Genomic DNA, 15,703 nt, shown 5'->3' on the forward strand with positions numbered 1-15,703 from the left:
CAAGGAAATTCTTCCCAGGCATAATATGGGGCTTTTTGGTGGGGAAACAGCCCCGATGCCTGCAGTCAGATCATTGCACCTTCTTGCTATAAAACCATTTGAAAGAGCTGAAGTGGGAAGGGAAGGTCACTGTGGAAATGTGGAGGCAATTTGTTGGAAGATATGCAGACAGTGATTTTAACAGTGGTCCTTGTCTTGCCTTGCCTGTGTCCTGGTTCTCTAATGCCTCCCAAAACAGATCACTGGAACATCCATGGCCCTGAGGGACAGGGCTGTGGTTTCAGGCCAGAGGTGGATCTAGAGGGGGTTCTGGTGAGTCTTACGTTGACACAGCATGATGGTGATCATCAGGAGCTGGAGGATCAGGAGGCAGAGGCCTGTCAAGGGGGCCCAGATGAAGATGTGACAGAAGGAATTCAGCTCTTCCTGCATTGTTGTCTCTGTAGGAATAGAGAAGGGGAAAGATCCATCAGGTGCTCGGGGCTGGTGTTGGAGCCAGTTGTGGTGGAGCCAAGGGAGCTGCCAAGTGCCTTGCCTGGCATTCCACGAGGCTGGTGGTGAGGCAGAGGGCTTCCCCTGTGCCTGCTGGGATGTTCTTCCTTAGTGCTGCTGCTTCCAGCATTTTCCTGGGCACTCGAGGGAGGGCATGTAGCCAAATATTTTCTTGTGTCTCCTGAAGAGGGTAAAACCTGCTGGAGCTCGCAAGGCTCTTCCCCCTCTCCCCCTTTTCCAAGTATGCCCAGGTGTGAAACGTACTCCTGGTTTGTACCTCATCCTGGGCCTTTCCTACTTGGGATGAAACTATGTGGTGTTTAATGTTTCCAAATCTGCTGAAGTGCTGTGGATTTTCACTCTCCTCCCATCCCAAAATGCTTGCAAGATCCCCCTCAGTATCAGTGGATGCAACCCCAACTCCTCCCCTCTCCCTCCATTTATCCAGGCTACCTGGATCCAAGGTCTTGAGGCAGGGGTCCTTTTCAGTGATGCCACGCTGGGTGGTGGGTCCTGGTGTGCTTGGTGCCACTGTGGTGGTGACTGTGAATGAAAATGGATTAATGCAGCATGTGGGGAAACACAATAAAACAGGTCTCTCCTGACCTTCTGTTCTCCCGTCCCTGCCCAGGGCACAGCTGTTCCTGTGCACAGCATAGGGCTCAGCTCTGGAGGGACTTCATAGAGCACATTTTGGATGAGGACTCCCCAAGGGAGGGTTTCCTAAGAGCTAGTAAGGAACTATAGCCTCCTTATGTCTTGCTGTCTGCCACCATCCTCAGAAAGACTGAACACTGAGTTTTGGGACCAATGTGTGGTGAGGAAGGAGAGAGAGGTGGTGGACTTTGCTTTAGTCTTCTGATTTCAGAGGCATGGATGAAATTAAGAAGTGGGGATAGGGAGTTGGTGCTGGGTCTGCCTAATCATCTTTGCCTTTGGGCAGGAGCAATCCCATGGAGACAGCAAGCTGGGAGTCTCTGGCAGGACGAGTGTGTTGGTCACAAGCTGCCTTGGGCAAGCAAGCAGGGAAATGGGGTTTGTGGGAGAGACGGCTGGGTAAAAACGGCACAGGCAGGAGGTGCTGGGGATTTTGGCAGAGCTAAAAGAGGTTGAGTGGTGGAGGTTTTGCTGACCTGGGAAGAAGGCAGGCAGGCCATGGCTGAAGTACAACATTTGGTTGATGTTCGTGAGGCAGAAATAGTTCCCTTCATCCTCCTGTGTGAAAGACTTCACTACCAACCGATAGATAGTGTTGTCTTTGCTGGCCTCAAAGTGTGTGGATGTTCTCTGATTCCCCTTGAAGGTGTCCCCTCGGGACAGGAAAGAGATGAAGACAACGAAGTGAAGGGTCCCATTCTTGTCCTGGCGGACCCAGGATACTCCACTATCACTGTCAGTCTGACACTCCAGTTCCAGCCGCTGTCCCCCCTGGAGCTGGGTGATGGTGTCACGAAACCTGACCTTCATCTCATACATCTGGCCATGGATTCCAGGGCAGCCTGGAGGAGAGAAATCCTTGTGGAACCACTTGGGAAGAGCCAATGGTCCCTTTGGGAAAAAACTCCTGCTCTGTCCATGGGATGGAAATACAAATGCAAAGGAGGACCATGGTGTCTGGATGACTGGAAGGTTTTGTTGGACTCCTTGCTGGGATTGTGCATGGAGGGTGCTCAGCAATCAGCCATGTGGGCTTTACAGATGGTTGCTGCCCTTCCAGCTGCCTTCTCAGGGATATTATCCCTTCCCAGCTTGTCTGAAGTGACTCCCTAAACCCAGTTACTGCTAAGTCCCCTTTTTTCCTGACCTTCTTCTGCTCTCTCGAACCCCTGGTCCCACCAAGCTCCCTTCCCAGTGCTCATGGCTGCCCTGTGCCGGCTGAGGTGATGCCACCTTTCCCTCCGCAATTTCTGAGCACACCTCAAAGTCAGACTTTTTGGTTTGCTCTTTTTCCCCCTTCAACTATTTATCCCAATTTGTTGGATTCAGTGGAAGGATTTTTCCTTGCTTCTCCCAGTGAAGGAGCTGCACCACCCTGTGTCCATACTCACAGAGTCCCAGTGCGAGCAGGAGGAGCAGGGCAGGAGACCCGTCCATCTTCTGCTGGGGGTTTCTGTCCTTGGAGACGGTGCAGTGCAGCTGAGATGATCTTTGTCACTTGACTTTGGAGGCTGCATCTCACTTTGAGGAGGATGTGATGTCATCAAGACCCTCTTGGGTAAAGAGACGGTGCTCGGCATCTGTTGCAAAATGCAGAGGAAAAGAAAATTCCTGAAAAAGTTCAGTTCTAGTCCTCAATTGGGGTCATATTTCCTTATCAGTTCTTAATTGTGCCTCAAGGATTTTGCTTTGATATCTTCCCTAGAGACCCAGAGTGCTGCTGCTCATGCCTGAGGTAGGATCAGCCACCCCAGCCTGCTGTCCCCCATCCCTCTGGGGGTCCACAGCAGCTCCAGCTCCACAGAAGTCACAGACAAGCCTTGTGCTTTGGCTGAAGGCTCCAGGTTGTGTTTCTTGCCAGGGATTCTGCCTCCTTCTCTTGAACACACTCAGGGAGTCTCGTGTGGATGGCAGAGTCCAGAGTATTATCTTACCCAGTGAGTCACAGGTGTTTCATGGCATAGATCCATGTGTATCATTTATCTCAGAGTACACACATTCCTGACACACAGCCGGGTTCTTCAGGTGCTCTATTGTTCTCTCTTCAATTGCTCAGGAAAAGCTGCTTTGTGCAAGGCAGGTGGTCAGCTGAGCTGAACACACTGAGAGTGCCCAATGCCCAGGTGGATGATTTGCTTTTTCTTTGTTTTAACATCTTGTAACAACTTCTCTAACCACAGGGGCTTCCGCCCTGCCAAAACCCCCTTGTCTGCTTCACCAGAGAGGGCCCTTGCTGCTGCCTCTGAGTGACCACTTGCACATGAGTGATGCTTCCTGGAGCTTTGCACATACAGACTTTCCTGTTGTTATTTTTCTGTGTGTTTTTTCTTTCTTTCTTTTTTTTTTTTTTTAAACTCCTCCTTTGCAAAGAAAGCCCCTTTTTCCTGAGTATGTGAGAAAGCTCGTGCTGCTGATTTCAATGCCATTTGTTCTTGGGGCTGCTACTCAGAGCTGAGTTATGGAAAGTGGTTTAGGAACTGGGTTTATTTATTTGGGTATCACACCACGTAGGTGAGTGAGGAAAGGTGCTGTTAGCTGAGATGTGTGACGTTCTCTGGTGCTGTGTGCCCTGTGCCCTGTGGAGAGTGGGTTGGATGATCAGTGTGAAGATGCATTGAGGGAGGCAGGAGCCATCCCAGAGCCTCCTGGGTTTGGCATCGGGCTGGAAAGAGAGCAGCTGTGTTTCTGAACTACTGATCAAAAATCAGTAGATTCCACCATGCAGTGGTTTTTGAGCTTATAACTCAGTGGTGTAATTCTTTTCCTAGATGCTGATTTTTTTGTGCAAATGAAGACTACTGAAATAACAACAATTGAACCCCACAAAACAAACAAAATCACCCCCCAAACCCAAAGATATCCTGCTTCCAGTTTATCCCTACATTCATCTGCAGTGTCAGGAGGGTTTTGGCTGCATTGCTCTTGTTGCAGGAGTGTGATCTTAGTGCACCAATGCACAGTGGAGCATCACTATCAGTAATGTCAGTTAATAATGCCCAAATATGTGTATTTTACATGGCTTAGAGTTTTGTTTTGCTCTGTTTATCCCACATTAGGATTCCATGCAGTAGTGAGGACTTTGCTATACATTTGTTCCTCTTGTTGAAATGCTTTTTGATTTAAACACCCATGTCCTGTTTTTCCTTACAGAATTAACATCTATAGGCTCTCATAGCAGTAGGTCTAGCAATAAATGTTCATTCTGTGGATCATGAAAGAATAAATTAATTTGAAAGTATAACAAAGTTTACAGGGAGTACAGAAATACAGAAAAACACTGCTGCTTGGTATTCATTTAATTTTGTTGTGTGTCACAGTTCACATTCAACTCCACTCAATAAAAAAAACACATTTTCAAGGAAATGCTTCCCAGGGATAACATGTGGCCTTCTGCTGGAGAAACAACCCCTGATGCCTGCAGTCAGATCATTGCACCTTCTTGCTACAAATCCATTTGAAAGAGCTGAAGTGGGAAGGGAAGGTCACTGTGGAAATGTGGAGGCAATTTGTTGGAAGATATGCAGACAGTGATTTTAACAGCGGTCCTTGTCTTGCCTTGCCTGTGTCCTGGTTCTCTGATGCCTCCCAAAACAGATCACTGGAGCATCTGTGGCCCTGAGGGACAGGGCTGTGGTTTCAGGCCAGAGGTGGATCTAGAGGGGGTTCTGGTGAGTCTTACGTTGACACAGCATGATGGTGATCATCAGGAGCTGGAGGATCAGGAGGCAGAGGCCTGTCAAGGGGATCCAGATGAAGATGTGACAGAAGGAATTCAGCTCTTCCTGCAATTTTCTCTCTGCAGGAATAGAGAAGGGGAAAGATCCATCAGGTGCTCAGGGCTGGTGTTGGGGCCAGTTCTGCTGGAGCCAAGGGAGCTGCCAAGTGCCCTGCCTGGTGTTCCACGAGGCTGGTGGTGAGGCAGAGGGCTTCCCCTGTGCCTGCTGGGATGTTCTTCCTTAGTGCTGCTGCTCTCAGCATTTTCCTGGACACTTGGTGGAGGACACGTAGCCAAAAGTTTTCACATGTCTCCTGCCAAGGGTAAAATTCCTCTCCCCCCACTTCCCTGTGTGCCCAGGCATAAGACACGCTCATGCTTTTTTCCTCATCCTTAGCCTTTCCTACTTGGGATGAAAAATTGAAGTTTAATCTTTCTAGCTCTGGTAAATCTCTATGGATTTTCACTCTCTCCCCATTCTAAAATGCTTCCAGGATCCCCCTGTGTATCAGTGGGCCAGATCCCAGCTCTTTCCCTCTCCTTCCCTACATCCAGGGTACCTGGATCTGGAGTCTTGATGCAGGGGTCCTTTTCCGTGATGCTGTGCTGGGTGATGAGTCCTGGTGTGGTGATGACTGTAAATGAAAATTCAACATGTAAGCAAATACAGTGAAACAGATCTCTCCTGCCCTTTCTGCTCTCCCAGCCCTGCCAGGGTTTGTCTGCTCCTGTTCACAGCAGAGAGCTCAGATCCATGTGGAATTCATAGAGCCCCTTTTGGATGGTGACTCCCCCAAGGAGGGTCTCCCAAGAGCCGGTAAGGAACGGCAGAGTCCTTATTTCTTTCTGTCTGCCACCCTCCTCAGAAAGCCTGAGCACCCTGATGTTGCTAGGGCTTCTGGGAGCAATGTTTAGGGGAAAGGATGGGGTAGTGGTGGATTTTGCTTTCATCTTCTCCTGTCAGAGCCATGGATGGCATGGAGAAGTGAGGATGGGTCTCCCCGATCATCTTTGCCTTTGGGCAGGAGCAATACCATGAGGAGAGATGGCAACCAGGGAACCTTCAGCAGGAGCAGTGGGTTGGTCACAAGATGTTTTGGGGTTTGTGGGAGAGAAGACTCCTTAAAAAAGGCACAGGCAGGAGGGCTTTTTGGCAGAGCTGAGCAAGGTTGGGTGGAGATGTTGCTCACCTGGGAAGAAGGCAGGCAGACCAGGGCTGAAGTACAGCATTTGGTTGATATTCATGAGGCAGAAATAATTCCCCTCATCCTGCTGTGTGAAAGACTTCACTACCAACCGATAGATAGTGTTGTCTTTGCTGGCCTTGAAGCGTGTGGATGTTCTCTGATTCCCCTTGAAGGTGATCTTGGATAGGGAAGAGATGAAGACAATGAAGTGAAGGGTCCCACTCTTGTCCTGGTGGACCCAGAACATGCCACTGTCCTTCTTGTCAGTCTGACACTCCAGTTCCAGCCGCTGTCCCACCCGGAGCTGGGTGATGCTGTTGTGAAACCTGATCTTCATCTCATACATCTGGCCATGGATTCTGGGACAGCCTGGAGGAGAGAAATCCTTGCTGGAACTGCTTGGGAAGAGCCAATGGTCCCTCTGGGAAAAATCTCCTGCTCTGTCCACGGGATGGAAGTACAAATGCAAAGGGAGAACCATGGCGTCTGGATGACTGGAAGGTTTTGTTGGAGTCCTTGCTGGGATTGTGCATGGAGGGTGCTCAGCAATCAGCCATGTAGGCTTGAAAGATGGGTGTTGCCATTCCAGCTGCCTTCTCAGGGATGTTATCCCTTCCCAGATTATCTGAAGTGACTCCCTAAAGCACTGACTGCTAAACCGTCTTTATTGCCCCCTTCTCCCTCCCCTCCATAACCAGTTGTCTGACCAGGCTCCCTTCCTGGTGCTTGTGGTGCTGCAGCCACCCCTCTGGCTGCCCTACACTGGCTGAGGAGATCCCGCCTTTCCCTCCACAATTACTGAGCACATCTCAAAGTCGACCTTTTTATTTGCTATTTCCCACGCTTTGACTATTTAGCCCAATTTCTTGTATTCAGTGGAAGGTTTTTCCTTGCCCCTCTGGGTGATAAAGGGGCTGCACCAGCCTGTGTCCATACTCACAGAGTCCCAGAGCGAGCAGGAGGAGCAGGGCAGGAGACCCGTCCATCTTCTGCTGGGGGTGTCTGTCCTTGGAGACAGTGCAGTGCAGCTGAGACGATGTTTCTATCTCAACTTGGGAGGCTGGGTCACACTTTGGGGAGGATGTGATGTCATCAGGACCCTCTTGGGTAAAGAGGGGATGCTCGGCATCTGCGGCAAAATGGAGAGGAAAAAAATCCTGAAGAAATTCAGTTCTAGTGTGCAGTTTGGCTCATTTTTCCTGATCATTTCTAAATGGTGCCTTAAGGATTTTGCTTTCATGTCTTCCCTGGAGATCCCGAGTGCTGCTGCTCACGCCTGAGGTAGGATCAGACATCCCAGCCTGCTGTCCCCCATCCCTCTGGGGGTCCACAGCAGCTCCAGCTCCACAGAAGTCACAGACAAGCCTCGTGCTTTGGCTGAAGGTCCTCGGTTGGATTTCTTGGTAGGGATTCTGCCTCCTTCTCTTGAACACACTCAGGAGGTCTCGTGTGGATGGCAGAGCCCAGAGCATTTTCTTACCCAGTGAGTCACAGGTGTTTCATGGCATAGATCCATGTGTATCATTTATCTCAGAGTACCCATGTTCCTGACACGCAGCCGGGTTCTTTGGGTGCTTGATTGTTCTCTTTGCAATTCCTTTTTGGTCAATTCTTCTTTGCATTTGGTCTGAAGAGCTGCTTTGTGCAAGGCAGGTGGTCAGTCAGCTGAGCACACTGAGAGTGTTCAATGCCCAAGGGTATGATTTCCTTTTAATTTTAACAACTTGTGTTTCTCCCCTGTAACCACAGGGGCTTCCGCCCTGCCCCAAAACCCCTTGTCTGCTTCACCAGAGGTGCTGCCTCTGGGTGACCATTTGCACATGGGGATGGGTGATGCTTCCTGGAGCTTGCAGATCTGAATAAACAGAATTTACTGCAGTCAATCAACATGTCCCTAAATAACCAACATGTTAAAAGTCCCTTTATTGTTAACCAAAACAATCGACAGAGACTATTTTTGTTACCCCTCATCCATTTCTTTTAGAAACAAACAAATCCCACCTTCCTTGCTTGGGCCAAACTCCTGCTGAAATCTGCGGTATTGGGGATAAGAGCAGAATGGGAATAGCATGAATGAAACAAAACATTACGCACAGAACTGTAAAAAGACAAGAAGTAAGGCCCTTTAATTCATATTTACTTTTTCAGTCCAGCCTTGTAATAGTTTAGATAAAACAGTACAAATCCTAGGAGAGAGGTGGCACCACAGACAGAGGATGTGTTAAGTGAGAGCATTTATTTCCAAGTCACTTTGTAGTGAATTCAAAGCCTGGCTGCATTTTAGAAAGAAGTAGCACATGCCCTTGAGTAGAGATTTATTCCTTATTCCTTATCTGCTTGTCACTGATGCCTATCAGCATCAGGATTGACCTGATTCCTTTGCCTGAACCTCGTCACTGGGAACAGAGGGCATTGGGCCTTAGGAATTGATTTGAAAAGCTCCAGTTCTGGAAGGAGCTGTGCTTTAGGGTGCAGTTTCCAGAAACAGTGCTGCTTGTTGTCTGAGTGTCTGTGCTCCATCTTGTCTTTTCCAGTTTGCCAGGGCAGAGTGCATGAGGTGCAGTCACAGTGTAGAGAACGTAGGAGATGGGTTTGTGTGCTGACAGCTCCTGGGAGACGATCCAGAAGCCCAAAGGTGTGGATGCTGCAAGATGTCAGTTTTTTGTGCCTGGTTTGGTGTGGGGCTTCCCCTGCACAGGCCTGGAGAGAGAAAAGGGTTTGATTTACTTTGATGGGAAAGGAAGAGAAAGGCAATTAATGTGTGATGAGCTGATGATCTTGTTTAGCCTTGGTCTGCAGCCAGGGACCTGCAAGAGGAGGCTGCAAAATGTTCTGAAATCATCTTTGTGCTAGTGAAGGATCTGCTGACATTTCAGGTAGTGACAGCCAGCAGAAGGATGTTTTTAAGATACACTGATGATGAGTTCTTACACTAATTAAGAAAAAAGGGAGAGGGTTCAATTTACCTCTGACTTCTGCTCACTCCTGTCCTCTCATCAAGCCTTTCTCCACATTCAGAAATGAATAAATAAGGAAGACCTCGGGGGTTTTTTTTGGAGTTGGACAAGCTCTTATCAATTCCTAGAGACTTTTTCTTATTGCAACCTGTCTCCTGCAGAGGAGTTTGAAAGGAGGCTTTCTAGACAGGCAGAGTGCACCCAAAATGATAGAAATTACTGGTCTCCAGGACCTGAGAGTTTTATGCTGATCTAACAAATTGGAGATTTGGCACCCTTCTTTACTGAAGATTAATTTGTGGTGGAAAATGAATCATTCTGCTTCCAGCAAGAATCCCAGGCCAGATCCTTAGGTGCTCTTTCATGCAGTGAATTGCACTATTAACTTCTAAAGAGCTTCATTTCAATAATTGGGAGTTGCTCAGAGCAGCAGAAATTTCCTCTCTAAATAAAAACTGAAATATGCTACAATTTCTTAAACCATGTCATGTTAGTGCAGCTGAAGGAAAGCTGTCCTTGAGGATGTGATTTCCTGAGGTCCTTGTAACCCAACCGCTCCTTTGGTGCAAAACTGAAGAGCTGGGCAGATGTTTTTTCTCTGTAGGGACAGAACATCCCTGTCCAGGGCTGGCAACAGGGTTTGAGATAAGTGAAGAATGCAAACATCATCCTAAACAAGGCAGCATGGAGAGCTTTTCATTATCATTTCTCCCTCGGAAAGGCAGACAAGGATCAGAAGAGTGCTAGCTATAATAAATATCCATTGTAAAACTGACAGACTGTTCCCTTTTTCAGATGGGTAAAAAAATTGCATTCTATCTTAAAAAAAATAAAAAATTGTAGGGATCTACTACTGTAGGGGAGGGTGGTCTTTCTGTGAGCAATTGTATTAATTTAGACAACTGAAAGACAATTATCTTTCTTACTATAAGCCCCATGGATGTATAACAAAGAACATGAATTTATCTGATTTAAAAGATGCTCTGCTTTGCAAAGAATGAGGCTCCAGAGCTGTGAACATGTTGTCCAAGACTTTCTTGGCAACCCAGCTTTTCCAAGCACTAGCCCAGCACTGGCTGCCTGGAGCAGTAGCAATGATTTCTTGGTGGCTCTCTGGCCACAAGCCCCAGGGTGCCCAAGGCTTGCAAAGCTGCAGAAGTGGTTTCCTGCAGAGCAGGGAAGGTGAAGAAACCTGCTGCAGGGAGGTCTTTTTGCAGAAGGATAATGCACGTGGGCAAAAGCATTTCTTTTTCCAAACTGGCAAATTGCAATTCTCCTTGTGATGGTGTTTTCCTCGTGGCTCAGGATGATGGGTGGGTTGGGGTGGCAGGAGAGAAAGCATAAAAGAAAGATCTTCGTGTGCCCTAGAAACTGGGTTGCCTCTAAATCTATTTCTGTCTGCAGTCCTGTTTCTCAGGAAAGTCATCCAAGTTTGCAGCAGTCTCTCTGCTGCTGTTCCTTAGTGCCTGTAGGGGAAATGGAGGCCTGAAGCCGTGGTGATTTTTTTGGTCTGCCACAAGCACCACCTGTCTTTATGTTTTAAAGGGCCCAGTGATTTGAATTAATTAATCATAAAAAAAACCCCAAACAAAACTGCAAACAAATCCAAAAACACAGGACAAGAGAATCTTCTGTCTCATTTTTGCCTTTAAGTAATTTCACAGACCCCTCCCATCCCCCGGCTGTTGGATGAAGAATTTTTAGGTTGCTTTTGGGCACCTTCCTGCTTTGTTGCCTGAGGGTGCCGAGTTTAAGAGAAAATTGCCAATGCCTGTCACTTACTAACCTTTTACATCTGCACCTTCGTCTTCTGGTTTCTAAAATAAGAAAGAAAATGTTTTAGTTCAAAGGTACCAAGTCACAGCTCAGTAAAGAAACACTGCAACAAGGTGAGTCTGGTGTTCCCCAGCAGCTGATATCTTTTAAATTAACCACGGATAAACCTGGTTTATTTTTAAGCAAATCCCTGCCAGGGAGGGGTGCTGCAGCTCATGTTACCTCAATATTCCACTTAAACATTTTGATGAATTAAAATGTGAGGTGAGTAGCAGTAGCAGGGTCAGCCTGGGAACCCCGTGGGTGAATTATTTCTGTTGACTTTGGCACATTGCTGAAAATCCCTCAGCAGTAATTGTTTCTACAAGAGGTGAGTGGCAATGGTGCCACTCCATGTGCAACCAAGTTGAACAATGCTCTTCCCCATTTTAGCATCTCTGTTGTTACTTTGGGATGTGTTCAGCAAAATTCAGTGTTCTGCCATTAATTTTAGCCCAAGGTATTAATCTGTCCTTGAGGTCTTAGGCTGCTGCAGAAATTAACTGCAGCTGATGGCTTTTCACTGATCATTTTACATCAGTGTTAAAAGGCAGAAATAAATCACTGAGGGGTGTTTGTAGGTTAAGTGCGTTGCAGGTCACCAGGGAATGCCACTGTATGTGGAGGGCTTTTGACTCCTGATGACTTCAGAGGGAATTTGGACCAAGTTCAGGCACTCTGCTGCGTCATCAGCTACTTCCCCTGAGGAGAATGATTTTTGGCTGTGTGTCCTTAATGCTTTTTCATGTATTCCTTCCTATCTCTGCAGAGTGTGGAGATTAGTATTTTTCAGGGCTGAAGGATGATGACAAATGGTACTTTTCTAGCTGGGTCAGCTGGTAAATTCATCTGGCATCAGGTCCAGGCCGCAGGGTCAGGGAGGATCTAGTTAGGTTAATTCAGCAGCAGAACTGCTGGTGTTCAGGCAAATGAGCAGAGCTGGATTAATGAAGTCATAACTTCTGGCGGTACTGGAGAGTTGAACTGATTTCAGTGAGCTAAACTGAGTTAAATCCATTTGCACTCACTGCTTGCTCAGGGTAGTTCAACTTCATTTCAAGCACGAAATTTCACCAAAGGACTTTTGCTGACCTGCATTCCTGCTTAAACCGTGGCAGTCTCTGAACCTGTGTAATGAAGTTACTTTTTTGGTTACAGCTCAAGCTGCTACTGGGAGTCTCAGCACATGCTGGAGCATATTTACCCTGATGTGTCAGAATGTTTCAGGCCCTGGTACATTAATCTCTGACACACCAATTTAAAGATAGTAGAGCCAAGACAGTTCATACAGTAAGTTCTGTCTGTTTCTAATCAATTTTTCTTCCTTGAAGGTCTTTTTCAACCTAAACACATTTCTGATTCTATGATTCTAAGTTGTTAATTATTTTTCAGCCTAAGCCTACTGATGAGGAAAATACAGACAGTGATTCTAACAGTAGTCCTTCTCTTGCACTGACTGTGTCCTGGTTATCTCACACCTCACAAAGCAGGCAGAACATCCATCCCTCTGAGGGACAGGGCTGTGGTTTGAGGCTGGAAGTGCATCTATAGGGATTGTGGTGAGTCTTACTTGGGCACTGCAGGATGGTGATGGCCAGGGCGATGAGGAGCAGGAGGCAGGCACCTGCCAAGGGAACCCAGATGACACCATCACAGAAGGAATTCAGGTCCTTCTCTGTGCTGGACTCTGAAGGAAAAGAGAAGGGTAAAGGCCAAAAAAGCACAGAAACATTAAGTTTGTAAATGACCTCCAAGATCATTGAGTCCAACCTTTGAGCATGAATGGAGAAGGGGAAAGGTCCAGCAGGTGCTCGGGGCTGGTGTCAGGGCCAGTTCTGGTGGAGCTAAGGGAGCTGCCAAGGGCCCTGCCTGGCGTTCCATGAGGCTGGTGGTGAGGCAGGGGGCTTCCTCTGGGCTGCCCCTCTCACCATTTTCCTGAGACTTGAGGGAGGACATGTAGCCAAAAATTTTCTCTTTCCCCTGATGAGGCTAAAACCACCCTCAGCCCCCAAGGCTCTGCCCTCCCTCCCCCTCTTCTGGGCAGGCCCAGGCATGAGACATGCTCATGCTTTTTACCTCATCCTAAGCCTTTCCTGCGTGGGATGGAACACTGGAGTTTAATCCTTCCAACTCTGATAAAGCTCTGTGGATTTTCACTCTCCTCCCACCCCAAAATGCCTGCAGGTTTCAGTGGTATCAGTGGGCCAGAACCCAGCTGTTCCCCTCTCCCTCCCTGCACCCAGGCTACCTGGATCCTGAGTCTTGACGTTGGAGTCCTTTCCGGTGATACCACGTTGAGTGGTGGGTCCCGGTGTGGTGATGACTAAAAGTGAAAATGGATGAATTCAGCAAGTAGGGAAATGCAGTAAAACAGGTCTCTCCGGCCCTTCAGTTCTCCCACCCCTGCCCAGGTTATAGTTTTTCCTGTACACATATTAGGGCTTCATAGAGCACCTTTTGAATGGGGATTCCCCCAGGGAGGGTATCCCAAGAGCCAGTGAGGAGCTGTAGGCTTCTTATGTCTTGCTGTCTGCCACCATCCTCAGAAAGACCGAACACTGAGTTTTAGGACCTATGTGAGATGAGGAAGGAGAGGGTAGTGCTGGACTTTGCTTTAGTCTTCTCCCTTCAGAGCCATGGATGGGATTGAAAAGTGGGGATGGGGAACTGATGCTGGGTCTGCCTAATCATCTTTGCCTTTGGGCAGGAGCAATACCATGAGGAGAGATGGCAAGCAGGGAGCGTCTGGCAGAAGGACCAGTGGGTTGGTCCCAAGAGGCCTTGGGGAAGCAGGCAGGGAAATAGGGTTTGTGGAAGAGACAGCTGGGTAAAAAAGGCACAGGCAGGAGGTGCTGGGGATTTTGGCAGAGCTGACAGAGGTTGGGTGTAGGTGTTGCTGACCTGGGAAGAAGGCAGGCAGGCCAGGGCTGAAGTACAGCCTTCGGTTGATGTTTGCAAGGCAGAAATAGTTCCCTTCATCCTGCTGAGTGAAAGACTTCACTACCAACCGATAGATAGTGTTATCTTTGCTGGCCTCGAAGCGTGTGGGTGTTCCCTGATTCCCCATGAAGGTGACTCGGGACAGGAAAGAGATGAAAACGATGAAGTGAAGGGTCCCATTCTTGTCCTGGCGGACCCAGGATACTCCATAATCCCTGTCAGTCTGACACTCCAGTTCCAGCCGCTGTCCCACCCGGAGTTGGGTGATGGTGTCACGAAACCTGATCTTCATCTCATACATCTGGCCATGGATTCCGGGACAGCCTGGAGGAGAGAAATCCTTGCTGGAACCTCTTCGGAAGAGTCAATGGCCCCTCTGAGCAAACCTGGTTTCCTGTTCTCAGATTGTGAGGTCAAATGCAAAGGAGGACCATGGTGTCTGGATGACTGGAAGGTTTTGTTGGAATCCTTGCTGGGATTGTGCATGGAGGGTGCTCATCAATCCGCCATGTGGGTTTTACAGATGGTTGCTGCCATTCCAGCTGCCTTCTCAGGGATGTTACCCCTTCCCAGCTTATCTGAAGGGACTCCCTAAAGCACTGACTGCTAAACCGTCTTTATTGCCCCCTTCTCCCTCCCCTCCATAACCAGTTGTCTGACCAGGCTCCCTTCCTGGTGCTTGTGTTGCTGCAGCCACCCCTCTGGCTGCCCTGTGCTGGCTGAGGTGATGCCGCCTTTCCCTCCACAGTTACTGAGCACATCTCAAAGTCGACCTTTTTATTTGCTATTTCCCACGCTTTGACTATTTAACCCAATTTCTTGTATTCAGTGGAAGGTTTTTCCTTGCCCCTCTGGGTGATAAAGGGGCTGCACCACCCTGTGCCCATACTCACAGAGTCCCAGAGCGAGCAGGAGGAGCAGGGCAGGAGACCCGTCCATCTTCTGCTGGGGGTGTCTGTCCTTGGAGACGGTGCAGTGCAGCTGAGACGATGTTTCTATCTCAACTTGGGAGGCTGGGTCACACTTTGGGGAGGATGTGATGTCATCGGGACCCTCTTGGGTAAAGAGGGGATGCTCGGCATCTGCGGCAAAATGGAGAGGAAAAAAATCCTGAAGAAATTCAGTTCTAGTGTGCAGTTTGGCTCATTTTTCCTGATCATTTCTAAATGGTGCCTCAAGAATTTTGCTTTGATGTCTTCCCTGGAGATCCCGAGTGCTGCTGCTCACGCCTGAGGTAGGATCAGACATCCCAGCCTGCTGTCCCCCATCCCTCTGGGGGTCCACAGCAGCTCCAGCTCCACAGAAGTCACAGACAAGCCTTGTGCTTTGGCTGAAGGTCCCCGGTTGGATTTCTTGGCAGGGATTCTGCCTCCTTCTCTTGAACACACTCAGGGAGTCTCGTGTGGATGGCAGAGCCCAGAGCATTTTCTTACCCAGTGAGTCACAGATGTTTCATGGCATAGATCCATGTGTATCATTTATCTCAGAGTACACATGTTCCTGACACACAGCCGGGTTCTTTGGGTGCTCGATTGTTCTCTTTGCAATTCCTTTTTGGTCATTTCTTCTTTGCATTTGGTCTGAAGAGCTGCTTTGTGCAAGGCAGGTGGTCAGTCAGCTGAGCACACTGAGAGTGTTCAATGCCCAAGGGTATGATTTCCTTTTAATTTTGTTTTAACAACTTGTGTTTCTCCTCTGTAACCACAGAGGCTTCCACCCTGCCCAAAAACCTGTTGTCTGCTTCACCAGAGAGGGCCCTGGTGCTGCCTCTGGGTGACCACTTGCACATGGGGATGGGTGATGCTTCCTGGAGCTCTGCACGTACAGTAACAACAGTTTCATCAGACTGTGAGGGGCTGGGCTGGTATTTGATGTACGTCTTTCTTCCTTGCTTTCCTGATAATTGTTTTTGTGTGTGGTTTGTTTTTTATGAGTCCTTT

The 15,703-nt window shown here is 48.3% G+C and overlaps 3 protein-coding genes across 3 annotated transcripts; all 3 read right to left on the bottom strand.

The window, feature by feature from the left end:
• Positions 1–297: 297 nt before the first annotated feature.
• LOC135413774 (T-cell surface glycoprotein CD8 alpha chain-like) lies at positions 298–1,968 on the bottom strand. The gene is made up of 3 exons (XM_064653915.1): positions 1,626–1,968; positions 946–1,035; positions 298–440 (listed from the first exon to the last, which is right to left on the bottom strand). Exons 1-3 carry the CDS (start codon positions 1,966–1,968, stop codon positions 298–300), a joined length of 576 nt encoding a protein of 191 aa, XP_064509985.1.
• Positions 1,969–4,697: 2,729 nt separating this feature from the next.
• On the bottom strand, positions 4,698–6,430 carry LOC135413775 (T-cell surface glycoprotein CD8 alpha chain-like). Its single transcript, XM_064653916.1, has 3 exons — positions 6,055–6,430; positions 5,425–5,499; positions 4,698–4,945 (listed from the first exon to the last, which is right to left on the bottom strand). The coding sequence occupies exons 1-3, from the start codon at positions 6,395–6,397 to the stop codon at positions 4,803–4,805; spliced, it is 561 nt and encodes a 186-aa protein (XP_064509986.1). The 5' UTR covers positions 6,398–6,430; the 3' UTR covers positions 4,698–4,802.
• Positions 6,431–8,544: 2,114 nt separating this feature from the next.
• Positions 8,545–14,151, bottom strand: LOC135413776 (T-cell surface glycoprotein CD8 alpha chain-like). Its single transcript, XM_064653917.1, has 5 exons — positions 13,725–14,151; positions 12,992–13,146; positions 12,394–12,640; positions 10,795–10,825; positions 8,545–8,751 (listed from the first exon to the last, which is right to left on the bottom strand). The coding sequence occupies exons 1-5, from the start codon at positions 14,062–14,064 to the stop codon at positions 8,706–8,708; spliced, it is 819 nt and encodes a 272-aa protein (XP_064509987.1). The 5' UTR covers positions 14,065–14,151; the 3' UTR covers positions 8,545–8,705.
• Positions 14,152–15,703: the final 1,552 nt, after the last annotated feature.

This window comes from Pseudopipra pipra, chromosome 4 (assembly GCF_036250125.1).
Source record: "Pseudopipra pipra isolate bDixPip1 chromosome 4, bDixPip1.hap1, whole genome shotgun sequence".
NCBI lineage: Eukaryota > Metazoa > Chordata > Aves > Passeriformes > Pipridae > Pseudopipra > Pseudopipra pipra.

Bases quoted from the DNA above. Each gene is read 5' to 3' on its own strand.
- LOC135413776 (XM_064653917.1), bottom strand. From the start codon at position 14,064: ATGTATGAGATGAAGATCAGGTTTCGTGACACCATCACCCAACTCCGG. The intron at 10,826-12,393 runs GTAAGACTCACC...TTCTTATTTTAG, and splicing joins CACCATCCTGCAGTGCCCAA to AAACCAGAAGACGAAGGTGC. The intron at 8,752-10,794 runs GTTAGTAAGTGA...TTCTCTCTCCAG, and splicing joins CGAAGGTGCAGATGTAAAAG to GCCTGTGCAGGGGAAGCCCC.
- LOC135413775 (XM_064653916.1), bottom strand. From the start codon at position 6,397: ATGTATGAGATGAAGATCAGGTTTCACAACAGCATCACCCAGCTCCGG. The intron at 5,500-6,054 runs GTGAGCAACATC...TTTCATTTACAG, and splicing joins TCTGCCTGCCTTCTTCCCAG to TCATCACCACACCAGGACTC. The intron at 4,946-5,424 runs GTACCCTGGATG...CTATTCCTGCAG, and splicing joins CATCAAGACTCCAGATCCAG to AGAGAAAATTGCAGGAAGAG.
- LOC135413774 (XM_064653915.1), bottom strand. From the start codon at position 1,968: ATGTATGAGATGAAGGTCAGGTTTCGTGACACCATCACCCAGCTCCAG. The intron at 1,036-1,625 runs GTCAGCAAAACC...TTTCATTCACAG, and splicing joins CCTGCCTGCCTTCTTCCCAG to TCACCACCACAGTGGCACCA. The intron at 441-945 runs GTAGCCTGGATA...CTATTCCTACAG, and splicing joins CCTCAAGACCTTGGATCCAG to AGACAACAATGCAGGAAGAG.